Raw genomic sequence first — 13,435 nt, 5'->3', positions numbered from 1 at the left:
GGATGGGGGGAAGGATAGGCCTGCTTTCTGCTGCAGCTGTACTTCATCTTTCTGGTCCCACCCCCTTTCAAGGAGATTGGCCTATGCTACTGCTATTTCCTTACAAAGGGGTGTGGGGTGGAGGGGTCACTTACCATTGCTTTCCTGGCACATAGCCTCTTCTACATTTCCCATGTCCTGCAAAAGAGCTTAAAGCAGCCAGGTTCTATCTGAGCCTGTAGTAGGTTCTGAATGGTGAAGATGAAGGGGACCCATTCACTGCCTCATGAATTACTTCCATGCACCCTTGAAGTGTGCAGCATTGAAAGAGGGCTGTGCCAGTCGTCCTCCCCAAGTTGTGCAAGAGTCTGGGGAAAGAGACGCTTACCTGTCCCCAAACTCAGATTGGCTTTGCTGCTCTTCCTGTTAACCACCTTTTTTTCAAGGCCTGGAGAAAAATGTGTTGGTGTGCTTCCTCGGGGCATTGCACAAGCAGTAAGATTCTAGTGTGCCAGACAGCAAAATGGACTAGATGTGACATGCTGTTAAAAGCACAAAGCAAACAAACGGAAAACTAGAGATTTTTTTCTTTATTTCAGGTGTTGTAATGTTTGCTGTTTGTAAAAGTAGGTTAAAATATGACTCTTTTAGAACACGTTTTAAGTTTCTGTAGAAGAAATGTACGTTCAAGAGTAGGGTTAAAATTCTTTTCTTGGTATGGGTTGACAGAGGCTAATGTCAAATGAAGGAAATGTGTAGAGGAGCAAGATGGCTTATTGCATTATGATGACCACCCCACTGGCCTATATTAGAAGCTGTTTCAATATCAGCCACTTGCCACTATCTCTTGGTGGAAGGTAGAAACTTCTGAGCGCAATGCAGAGATCAGATCCTCAGAAAGGGGGTCTGCAAGCATAACTTCCATTGTAAATTTCAAGAAATCTGTGATTCATGAATCTCATTGAAGCAACTTAAAATGGTATTACTCCATTAATAGCGGCTTTTAAGATAAAGTATAACTCACGCAGCAGTCACAAATAAGTATTCAGTGAGGGTCAGTGCTAATAAAGTTAAAACTGAGGCTTATGGTGGATTTAAAAATGAATGATTTGGAGGGATAAAGGGAGAGTTCTAGACAGATGGGGAGGTCACATAGCTGAAAATTACCAATTCTTCCAAAAACTGACTCCTCATGCTAAGAGTTGCACAAAATTAGCACTTTCAATGAGTGTCTACATCTTTTCCTTCCTTCAGAGGCTTTAAAGCATAACTTTTAAATTTGCTTGCTCAAAAGGGTTTCTCTTTATTCTTACATGTATATTAGGGTGATCCTTGCGTTCCTGCAAAACATAAAAGGATTTGTGTGCCTGCGCCACCAGTTAAGCATTTATTCATTTGAAGATTGGTGCTAAGGAAGAGTGCTATAATGAAATTATCTCCTTTATTTAAAACTTCCTTTGCACAGAAAATTCTTATCACAGTGGTTTACAATCTAATAAACAAATATCTGATGGGAGTGAGAATTCAATCTTAAAATAAAAAAAATACTGAGCCTGGTTGGTTCAAGTATTCAAAACTAGATGAAGTAATTAGTAGGGTGGAAGAAGAGACATTTAAACTTAAGTACATGATGTGGCATTTTGACATGATCATGACCAATAAGAACTCCTCTTACATATAATGAAGAATTTGAAGGAGGCATAAATGTGCTGTCCAGAGAGGCAGGATAGTCTCGTGGATTAAACTAGGAGTCAGGAACCGATGCATTCAGACTTCTGGTGTGGCCTGGTGCAATCTCTGGCTGAGTCCACATGTGGGGGACTCAATCACCTGAATTGTATTGGACCCAATCTTTTAATCCCATATACTTCCAAGCCAATGAGGTTTGAGCAGCATCCAGACATTCTCTAGTCCTGGCCACCCAGGCATGCTATCAGGATGCAGACTCTGTCTGGCATCCCTCATTTGGCTGTGGAACCCATCATTAACACAGGGTCCTGAGATCAGTGTTGATACTCCTAAACCTCCCCAGTAGCTAATGCATGCTCTCCCAGAGTCCATCCCCGCAGGCATTCTGGGTTATAGTGCAGTCCTTTGGGGGCAAGGAACAGTTTTAAAGGAAAGAACCTGTGGGTTTTGGGCATAGAGGATTATTAACAGTTAATGGTTCTATCAGAAGCCGCGGCTGTTTGTATTTATGAATTACTGTAGTGCCTAGGGGTCCTAGACAGGGACCAGGACCCTGTTGTGCGGGGCACTTTTCAAACACGGAACACCAACGGAGTAGAACTATTCAGTGTTGATTCAATGTTCCTTGGTGGCCTTGTCATGTCTTTCCATCATAGTACCTTGCTACATGTCCGTTTACTACTACCAGATTATGATTTAATTCACTATCAGTTTTAAAAGTACAAATTAGCATGAAACCAAATGGAATTCGTGACTGGACACCATCATCTTCCCCAAACTGTCACACAGGACACTTACTTTGTTTCCCTATAGGAAAATTGGGGAGAATACCTACTTCATAGGTGCATTGTGAGAATTAGTACTAAGTATTACTAATAAATAAATAAATAAATAAATAATGAGATAAAGGATTAAATTATGTACTTCAGAGTAATGAAACAGATCATCCACTGTTTGCAGGGTGGGAATCCTGATTGAATCTTTAATATTAAACTTTGTAGGAAAATGATATACTTAGGTCTGTCAGTTTGCTATTTTGAGAGATCTGACTTGTCAATATATACTGCTCTATTCAGTGGAAAAAACTGTTAATGCAGAATTAAGGTTGCTTGGTGGTATGTTGTCCCCTTGCAGAACATTGAACTGAACAAAACTCAAACTTCTGAAAACCAGGAAATGCATGGTTAAGATTGCCCAGGCAACCTTAACTCTGCCATATTTCAGTAATGCCTCAGTTCACCCCATCAAGTATGCTCTTAGTACACTGAGCATGAGCCTGACAGCTTCAACCCTGGGTGTCAGGGCTCAGGTTACAGGGCCTCCATTTTGGGCTGAAGCCCTTGGGATTTGGCCTTTCCGCCTGGGAAAGCAGGGCTCGGGCAGCCTCCCCTTCTGGGGTCATGTAGTAATTTTTGTTGGCAGAAGAGGGTCGCGGAGCAATGAAGTTTGAGAACCCTTGGTGTAGACACTAATACCAAAGGGAAGGGTTTTCCTGTTGATGTAGGTAATCCACCTCCTTGAGAGGCAGTAGCTAGGTTGATGGAGTAATTGTTCCATCTACTTAGCTCTGTTTATGCGGGTTGGGGGGGGGGGAATTGGCTTAACTAAGGGCTTGTCTACATTTACATTTTATAGTGCTTTAACTTGCTGGCTCAGGGGTGTGAAAAATCACCCCCTGAGCGCAGCAAGTCTGAGTGCTTTAAAGCGCTAATGTAGACTGGCTTCCAGCGCTGGGAGCTAATCCCCTCATGGAGGTGGATTACCAGGAGTGCAGGGAGAGCGCTCTCAAGTGACCACACTTGCACTTCAAAGCGCTGCCGTGGAAGCATTCCTGCAGCAGCACTTTGAAGATTCCAGTGTAGACATACCCTAAGTCGCTCAGGCATGTGAATTTTTCACACCCCTGAATGTAGTGAAGCTGATTTAATTTTTTAGTGCAGATCAGTCCTAAACAAGCACACTTATTCATAAGGTGAAAACAACCTACACTTATGCTAATAAGCTTAGCAGAAATCATGCCTTTCCTCTCCCCAGCTCCAGGAGGGCTCTGGTAGGAGTCAGGTCTTCAAAACCCCACAAAGGGCTTTTTCTGTGGCTACACGTTCATAACAGCTTTAGGTCAGGACAAGCACACCCATGCATAGTTTAGTTTTTCTTCTATGCAGTTTGGGCCTTTGCTCTTCAGGTTCTGGGAACAAGTAATCAATAAACAATGGTCCCTTCCTCAGGGTGTAGCTTCAAAAGGAGGAGTTTTGCATAACTGGAGGTGGGAACTGGCATTCAGCTCCCTCTAGAGATTCCCCAGGTAAATACTTGATACTTTTTGTCCCGAATATCTATTCTCTCCTGGCACGTTGTTCAATACAGTCCTTTGATGTTCATAATGCTTCCAGGGTTCACATCCTATCTCCCTTTTAGAGAGGTTACATGCAGTCCTGGCCCACAATAATATGTAACTTTTTAATTAATACAATAAACTCCAAAGATACTTACTGAGTTATGTTTAAGGTTTTGCAAGGATATTGTAGGAAAGTGCCATATCTGTCACTCCCTGCTAATTATATAATGTACACAATTCTTCACTGAAGTGATGCATTCTGCATCCTGAAGGTTCACATGCAGCTCCTCCCTTTTGTTCACATGCATCGGGTGTGTGTGTGAAATTATAGGTATCCTCAATCATAATCACAGCTCTGTCACACGTCACAATAAAACCCACACATGGCCTCACATCACTATCACACCTTTACCAAGCAGGCCCAACTACTGCCTCCACCTATTAGTGTAGGTACACTTAACAGCCAGTACACTGACTTGTACCTGGAGTGTATCCAAATAATTGCCATTGGTACTGCCCGTTCCATGGAACAGAGGAAACAAGGTGTGGGCAACTGTTTTTATTCCTTTTTGCTATTTAGTAGTGTTAAATGAAATCTTGTAGGGGTGAGGGAATGGGTTGTAAAACGAGGTGAAGAGCTTGCACATACCTTTATTCTGCCAACTCCACAGTCGCTTAAATGTGCAAGCTCTTCACCTTGTGCTGTGTCGCCACCATGCGGAATACCAAGTTGAGCAAAACTTAAGCTTCTAAAAACCAGGACACGCACAATTAAGGTTGCTCATGCAATAGGGCATATGACACATTGCTGAAAGACAATAGAGTTCAAGTTGCATGCTATTCCACAAAGTGGCGACATAGCACCAAGCAGCAACTCTGATAACTTTTTTGTCATTCAATTTAGTTTTTTGAACAGGAGAAAATATGTTGTTAGGAGTTAGTCATTTAGGCAGTTATAAATATCACGTCCTGCAATTCGTGTATGGAGCTAGCCACCCCCATCAGCTGTGCCCCACTAGCCCTGCTCCAGCACATCAACCCATTCAGTGCATTCTTCCCCCCCCTCCCCCAAAAAGCTGTAAGTGGGCCTTCCCACCACAAGGGGGGAATTCATCTCCCTGAAGTCTTCACTCCCTGGTGTGCACACACTTCTGTTGCTGTTACTTCCCCCTTTTACAATCCGACATGCATCCAGTGGCTGGAGCAAAGGAAAAGTATGGTACAGTGGAATAGCTGTGTGCAGGAAGGTTGGCAGAGCTGGGAGTTTAGGGTAGTTGCAGTACGCTGACAGATCTTGCAGGTTGTGGTGCACTGGCAGAGCTGGAGGCTGCAGGGGGGTTGTGTGGGGTGCTGGCAGACCTGGGGTTGCAGGGCACTTGGGGAAGTGGCAGAGCCGGGGGATGCCCTGGCTTTCTTATGAGCCCCCAACCTCTTTCACCTCCCCTGCTATCCCCTGCCTATTTATCATAGAATCCTGGACATGTAGGGCTGGAAAGGGACCTCAAGAGGTCATATAGTCTAGCCCTCCTATGCTGAGGCAGGACCAAATACAACTACACCATCCTTAACTGGTGTTGTCCAACCTGTTCTTAAATCCTCCATTGCTGGGGATTACACAACCTCCCTTTGAAGTATGTTCCAGGGCTTAACTACGCTGCTAGTTAGATATTTGGAAAAATATCTAACTTAAATCTCCCTTGCTAAAGATTAACCCCATTACTACTTGTCCTACATTCAGTGGACATGGAGAACAGTTGATCACCAGCTGCTTTATTACAGCCCTTCGGTTGTCTTTTCTCAAGACTAAACATGCCCAGTTTTTTTAACCTTTCCTCACAGATCAGGTTTTCTAAACCTTTTCCCATTTTTGTCATGATTATAGAGATGCTCCCACAAGAACATAGAGAAGACCTTAAATCCATTGTGTCTGAAGGACAGTTAATAGCCCAGATGTCGCTACAGGCCGCGTTAGATGCTTCTGATATAGTAGCATGCTCAACATGCTGCTGCTCTGCTATAGTTTGAGCATTGCTTCCTGTTTTTAAAATATGGCTGTCTTAAGGGCTCTAAACTCCACATACTTTCCTGAATAATCTTGAAATTTGCTGTGCCTCATGGAACTTTGGAGATAAGATTAGTGGTCAGAATTTGACATCGTTTGGATAAGGGTTTCCTGAGAGAGAGACCCCGTTAAAACAAACAACCTCCTCTCACTGTCCCCCGAACCCTAAAACCAAGTTGTCTACAAAATCACCTTGTTCTAAGACTTTTTTGTGTGTGCACACCCCCTGGGCTCAAATTAATCCTCTAATGGTGCCCAAACTGACCTCAGCCATTCAGGATTTATCTCAGTCTATCCCTTTGGGCAATATTAGGATGGAAAAGAGTCTGTAGAAGCATATCTGACAAAGTCCCAGAGTAGCTGAAGGATACAGCATGAACCCCAGCCATACTCGTTGACTGTGCGTTCAAGCCTGCTGGTTTTTTTTGTTTTTTTTTAAAGTTGTGAAAAACTGATCTTTATTTTCCAGAAATATACAAACTTATTCTCTCATTTCTCTATCTTCTTCTTCTACTCCTCTGATGTACCGGACGTTGTTACATCTTATCAAAACTTCACCAAGGTGTCCTGACAATGCACCGTCTATGTATTCTTCTGTTTGCAAGCTGCATGTTCATGTACCCATCAACAGACACCAGGTAGCCCTTGTACTCCATCCCCAACTTCAGCTTCACCATCACTGGCTTCCCTCTCAGCCCATTCAGGAAGGGCTTGGGGTTCAGGGGTAAGCTCATGGTAACGCAGCCTGGCACAAGGCAGTGGTAAAAACAAAAATTACTCGCAGGGCCGCACGTGCGCCCTGTTCCTATTGGGAACCACTACTAAAGGACCTTCCCCCCAGCCTAAGGGGAGGATCCACAGGGCCTGGAAACCACATGTGCGCCCTGTTGGTAGGCATGTGTGTGTGACTGCTGGGCATAAATATAAAGTAAACAGTGAAATAAGGTATTTATTTTTTTGGTTTGGCATAAGTGGCACAGCTTTGCGAGATGATGCTATAACTATTTCATAACTAGTAAATCCATGTGGGTATTGGTAGCTTCTCATATGCTGCAAGATATTGTATTGTTCCTGAAAAGTTTACTTCAGAAAGTGAGTCTGTTAGTCAAGGGGTTCCTTAGAAGGTGAAGAGATTAAGGACTTGGTATACCATGACAGTGAATAGGGAACAGCTCCTGATGCCAGTGAAGGGTCACCTCAGCATTGGCTTTCTCCTCTCTCCACTATACCCACCCAGACACTCACAAAAGTTGGGGAGGGGGATGCCCTGATCAGTTCGGGACAGTGTCTGGTCCCTATCTAGGGTTGTCCTTTAGCCGTGTTACCATGTCACAAAGGCTTTGTTTGCCTTACTTTCCCAACCCTTTTGAAGTCTACTTTTGATACAGCAGGTTGTAATGAGGTGTTCTATAGAGACAGCTCCTTTGTGGGAATGTGCTGGCTCTTAAGGGCCTTTCTGTCTGTTCACACAGGGAGGGTGCGAGGTTTCCTTCAAGGGGGTTAAGGAGTGGGTCTGCTGTACTGCGCTGCTAGTCAAGGTTGTGACTAGCATAATTGATTAGGTCTGTTGGTTGCTGTAGTAGATAGAGATGTCATCTGAGTTGGGTTGAGTTGCAGTAGTTTTTACCACCTACTTCCATTAGATAGACTTAGGCATCCACATAGCCTTCTGTACCTAGAGAAATATTTTGAAATCTGGCAATGGGAGCCAACTTCCTTGATTTTAGGGGTTTCATCCTTAACATCATAGTATATGTCCTGGAGGAGTCTCGTGTCATGCTGTCAGTGTCTAAGATCTCTGCCTCCACCTGTGTTTTCTCCCTTGTGGAGTCTGTATGGGGGTTGTGGCAGCCAGATCCTTCTCATGGACTCTTTGGGATATATCTACAAAGTAAAGGTGGACTGTAAAAACTGCAGAGAGACAAGATGAGTCTTGGGGATCTGATGGCAGCAGTATGAGGAGTGTAGTATGTTGCCTGCTTTTATAGCTGCCAAGCATGGAGACTGGGTGTGTCATGGATTGGATATTCATTCTAGTTAACTGTCTGCAACCAGGTCCTCTGGGATAGTGAAATGGGGGAGGGAAAGAGGAGGAAAGGGAAGAGCAATGGCTCTTTTCTGGAAACATGAAAATGGTGCTTGGCATTTCAGCAGAGGAAAGCAAATGCAGAATTACTGCTTGTGGCCAAGAGGGTACATGAATTTCTGTCCCAGTATGTGAACGGGGTAGAGATAGTGTCTTACAGTTCTTAAAGAAGCTCTGTTACCTGTAACTGATTCTCTGCAGTAGAACTGTGTAGATGTAGACTGCAAAGATTAATATCTCACTCAATATTGCCTACCTAGGCTTTCTGTAAAGCCACATGGTACTGTTCTGGTGCCTTCCTGTGTTACAATTCCTGAAGTATGTGTGTCATCTCTCTAATATCCTGGGAACAACATGGCTACAACTACCTCTTTACACTCTCATGCATTTCTACATTGCTTCCATGGGATGGCGAGAACATGAGTGTTCTTGGGCTTGTATTGGGATCAAAATAGCATTTCATGGGGAAGTGAGTGAAACCCTGTATCATAGCAGTGATGTGTGAGGTAGAAAGTATGGGGCGTACATGTTGGGTAATGCTGGATTTAGGTGAATATTGTTTCTTGAGGTTACTTTAAGTCAGTGGTTCGCAAACTTTTGTACTGGTGACCCCTTTCACATAGCTAGCCTCTGAGTGCGACCCCCACCTTATACATTTAAAAACACTTCTTTATATATTTAACACCACTATAAATGCTGGATGCAAAGCAGGGTTTGAGCTGGAGGCTGACAGCTTGCGACCCCCTCCCCCATGTAATAACGTTGTGACCCCCAAGGGGTCCTGACCCCCAGTTTGAGAACTCCTGCTTTAAGTGGTCTGTCAGAAGGGGGAGAGTATTTGAGAAGTAGCTCCTTGCAAGAGAAATGTGGTGGCTCTTAAACAAGCTTTTTTGTTTGCCTCTGGAAAACCATAGGGAGAAATTGGGTTCCTGGTCTATTCAATACTTCCTGTAAATGTACCTTGGAGTAGGACTGCTCATACTCAAGCTTCTACTGCCATAAGTTAGGCTACTTGCTCTCCAGTACCAACAACTGTTAGTGACGCTTTCAGTGATGACTATAGGGGGGAGAGTTAGCTCAGTGGTTTGAGCATTGGCCTGCTAAACCCAAGGTTGTGAGTTCAATCCTTGAGGGGGCTACTTAGGGATCTGGGGCAAAATCAGTACTTGGTCCTGCTAATGAAGGCAGGGGGCTGGACTCAATGACCTTTCAAGGTCCCTTCCAGTTCTAGGAGATTGGTATATCTCCATTTATTTATTTAACATCAGACAATTTGTCCTCTGTATCATAGTCTGTTTTTATGGCAGTTGAGGGAGCCTTCTCTAGACCTAGGTCATGGCAAAAGATGTCTCCCTCTGAAAGCCGCCTTATCTGTGGACATCTTTTGTCTTGCCGGATCCATCTGGGGGTTGTTGCAGCAGAATGTTTCCTTCAGAACTCCAGGAAACAAAGCTACAGTGCAAGCATTGCAGAGAAAGGTGACTTGCAGGGATCTGGTTGACTTTTATAACCGCCAAGATAGGAGAAAAGCCTTGCCTTATAGAAATAAGCTCACAGGCAGTACAGTACTTGAATCAGATTGCATGAACCCCTCAAAAAAACCTTCCTTGGAACTGTTCATGTGATTAGGCTTAGGACACTATTGTCGGAAAACCTTTGCACACAAAAGTGAACACTTGACACCTTAGCACTGATGCTTTCACAGTGTTTCACAATGCCAGAGTGCGTAGGGCAGGGAGGGGCATTCTTTGCATACTAACAGAGTGGGTTTTTTTGTTTTTTTTTTTTTAAATTTTGGCCAGGTACTCATGAAACTCTGTGTAGATAAAATTGAGTTCTGTTGCTCTCACAAAACTAGTGTAGCATCAAGGAGAAGTATTCTCATGTAAACTTACACCTACTACACAGGAGATTGTGAAATGTTCCTTACAGGCCTTGAGTAGCTATGAAATGATGGGACAGACCATCACATGGTCCTTGCTTAGCGACCCGAAGCATAGCTCTGACAGCTGTCAATCTCCTGCACCACTTTTCTCACTCAACAAGGTCCCCCGCTTGTCCAGCTCTGTATACCCATGTATGCCAGCCTTCTTTCTTGCACGGTGCAGAATTTACAATGCTGAAGCTATTACATGCTGAAAAACAGTATGGAAATACTGAGGACTGCAGTGTATCTTGAGTGAGACAGTGTAGGGATTTTTCTTTATGCTATGGAGGGGAGGATACCTCTACTGAAATAAGAGGTAGTGGGTGCTGGAGTATGTTGGGTGGGTGCCAAAACTTTTATTAAAACAAAATCTAGAAAACATATCTAAGTTAAGATGATAAACTATAAAAATAAAACACTATCAAATCAAATTAAGATCACATCACACAAATTAGTCTCAGTAATGGATTGGAGTTACGTCATTAAATTAATACCAAAAATAATTATACTCCTTAAAATGTACAAATGGTTAAGAACATGGCTGTCTATTTGGGTATAAATCCTAACTAAAGAATTTTACCATAGTCAATCAAATCTATAATTTGAAGCTGATTAAATATCTTAATATTGAAACCAGTTATAAAGCTTCCTTCTTAGCCACCACATAGGAATTAAAGTCTGACACTTTCCTCCCCTCCATACCCCTCAAAGGAGATATTAAAATACAGACTTTAACAGAATTCTTGATAGACAAAAGTTTAACTTCCTATTTATCAGAAATTAGAGATGATAATCTCAAGTCTTTCACGACTTTTAAACACAGAACACACTGTAATGAGTGTCCTTTGAGACAATATTTAGGGCTGTTTAAACCCGAGGAACTCTTTTCAGGTGCCTTCCCTGGGTTTGTTTTATGTATGCTCATACCACATGCATGCACACAGCTACACTTACTTACACCCTTTAAAAAAAAAAAAAAAAGGCTGGAGCATCTCTGGGTTAATAAATAAATAAAACAACCCAGGGTAAAATATGGAAACTGGAAAAATAAGATACTTGTGTTCACAAAGGGTTCATGAACTTTTCAATGTTTGCATGCAGCCTACTGGACACTTGTAGGCAGTTAAGGAGTCATATAGTGATGTTCTGCTGGCACAATGTTTCCCACTAGCGGGCTGCCTCTGGTGTAGGGAGAGACTGGTCAGAGGCTGGAATGGCTTGTGGCTGTTGAGACTTCCTCTCCCCAAGGAGATCACCCTTGGAAATTCTGGAACTTAAGTCTTTCCTCAGTTTTCTTGTTGATCAAAAGGCTTTGATTCATATGGTTGATGAATTTTGCTTGTTCCATCCAAGATCTTTGGGTCAGTCAGATATGAGGCCATTGTTAACAAGCATCAATGTTGGAAAAGTCCCTCTAAGCCAGAAATTAAAAATACACGTTTTGCCTGTCACAGTGACTCTTGGTCTGTGACCCTGCAAAAATGAGAAATCCAGTCACGTAAAACCTCTTTTGAGGAGGCTGACATGGTCTTATTTGGGTGAAAGGTCTTAAGATGATACTGTGTCAATAGTTTAGGGAAAATTCAAAAGGAACCCCTATAAAATAACTAATAGGAAAAACTCTAGCTTAACAAAACCAGTCACTCTATATTAATTTATCAGCAAAAATAAAATTAATTAAAACATGACAAATTTCATCATCTCCACTTTCTTCTCTGCTAATCTAAATATAGACAGATGTTCTTCTTGCAGATAAAGCAGTTTTAGTTTCTTGTGAAATCTACATCATGATAGAGAAAAGTTACTTCAAAACTAATCAAGAAGCCCATTTACAATATAAAATTAATGCTATAGAAGGTCTATACAGCCATATAAGTTATGCTTCTCACAATGGGTGGGATTCTCTCCCCAGCAAAGCCATTATGGGGTTCCATAAACTGTCTTCACTTTCCATCACAGTGTACTGCCTTTCCTGAAACCTCTCTCACACCACTAGCTTGATCCCAGGTAATATCAAAATATAATTAAAGCTCTTTTAATATAGACAGATTGCTCCCACTCTTGGGGAAATATTTGTACCATTGGTTTGCCCCACCCACTCTGAAATGTTGGGGGAAGCTAGCCTCCTAGTTCTTTGCTATTTATTATGACATTTGCCAAACATCCTGTCAGAACTGGGACCTTGTATGAGATGCTCTGCAAGTATATAGGCAGATTTCTGCAAATCTGCAGAGATCTGCTTTATAATCACAGAACATGTTTGCGGATCAGATGCGGATACAAATTTTGTATCCATGGAGGGTTCTACATATAGGTAGATATGGTCTCTGCCCCCAAAGAGCTACAGTCTAACTAAAAATAAGACACACAAAGTGAGTGTTACAAAGAGGAAGAGAGTAACAGTATTTGAAGGTTTTTAGTTCTTCCAGTGCCTCGCTCAAAAAACGTCCCCAACTCGCACTCCCCAGTTGTATTCCAAGATCCATTTCATATGTAATCTTCTTTTTCTGCCCCCGCATACTGCAGCTGATATCAGAGGGGGAGACCATTTGCCTGAGTTGACTAGCTTTAAAACTGTAAATGTGAGACTTGTAGGGCATGGAATAGACAAGCTTCATCTCCTGACTTTGTTTCAGCAGTGGTTCTTGTTTCAAGATGTACAGAAAAAAAAAATTGGTTCCTGTAGTAGGTAGCGTAGCAACAATCCAAGTTAAACTCTTACTTACAAATTTGGTACCATTTAAATGCTGAGGAAACAAATATCTAATTCACTCACTGCTTTTTTGATTATGAAGCTCTTTCAAGTCTCAAACTGGAATTGCACTGCAAACTCCAAGATGATAACATAGCTCACTTGTCACTTTGCATTTGACGTAAATTCTAATTAAATTTTAACTAGCTTTTTTTTTTTTTTTTGGCAGAGCAAATTCGATTAAAAAATATAAGAAAAGTATATGGAAGATGTCTGTGGTATCGTTTGCGGCTATTAAAACCACAACAAAACATAATTCCTTCAGTAAAGTAAGTATATTTCGTTTGCGCAACTTCTCATTTAAATTACCACTGTAGTTTGTATTTTATTTATTTATTTTTTACATAAATTTGAAGTTTTAATTAAAGCAACTGGAACTAGTTCTATAATAAAGTAATAGCTTTCATAACTTTTTAAAGAAAGGGACTATTGGAATCTGCTACACTTGCATAATGAAAAGTTGTTAATGATTAATATCTAATAGGGCTTGAAATTCAGAGAGAAGCTACTCATGTTACAGCTTCTTAAATTCCAGTTCAGTTAACCTAGTAGACCTCAACAGTAATCAACAATTTGACCTGGATCTTATCAATAATGGAGCA

The 13,435-nt window shown here is 42.0% G+C and overlaps 1 protein-coding gene and 1 pseudogene across 1 annotated transcript in view; one reads left to right on the top strand and one right to left on the bottom strand.

Annotated features, from left to right (window-relative positions):
• The window catches only part of SEC63 (SEC63 homolog, protein translocation regulator), a 103,023-nt gene that overhangs the window by 9,854 nt on the left and 79,734 nt on the right, over window positions 1-13,435 (top strand). Inside the window, exon 2 of the mRNA XM_045010157.1 lies at window positions 13,003-13,102. Within this exon, the coding sequence (XP_044866092.1) occupies window positions 13,003-13,102 (100 nt within the window). The remainder of the gene's footprint in view (window positions 1-13,002; window positions 13,103-13,435) is intronic.
• On the bottom strand, window positions 6,550-6,853 carry LOC123366564 (annotated as a pseudogene).

Source organism: Mauremys mutica, chromosome 3, assembly GCF_020497125.1.
Source record: "Mauremys mutica isolate MM-2020 ecotype Southern chromosome 3, ASM2049712v1, whole genome shotgun sequence".
Classification (NCBI taxonomy): domain Eukaryota; kingdom Metazoa; phylum Chordata; order Testudines; family Geoemydidae; genus Mauremys; species Mauremys mutica.
The sequence above is the reverse complement of the archived record's forward strand: the minus strand, read 5'-3'. Positions and strand labels throughout refer to the sequence as shown.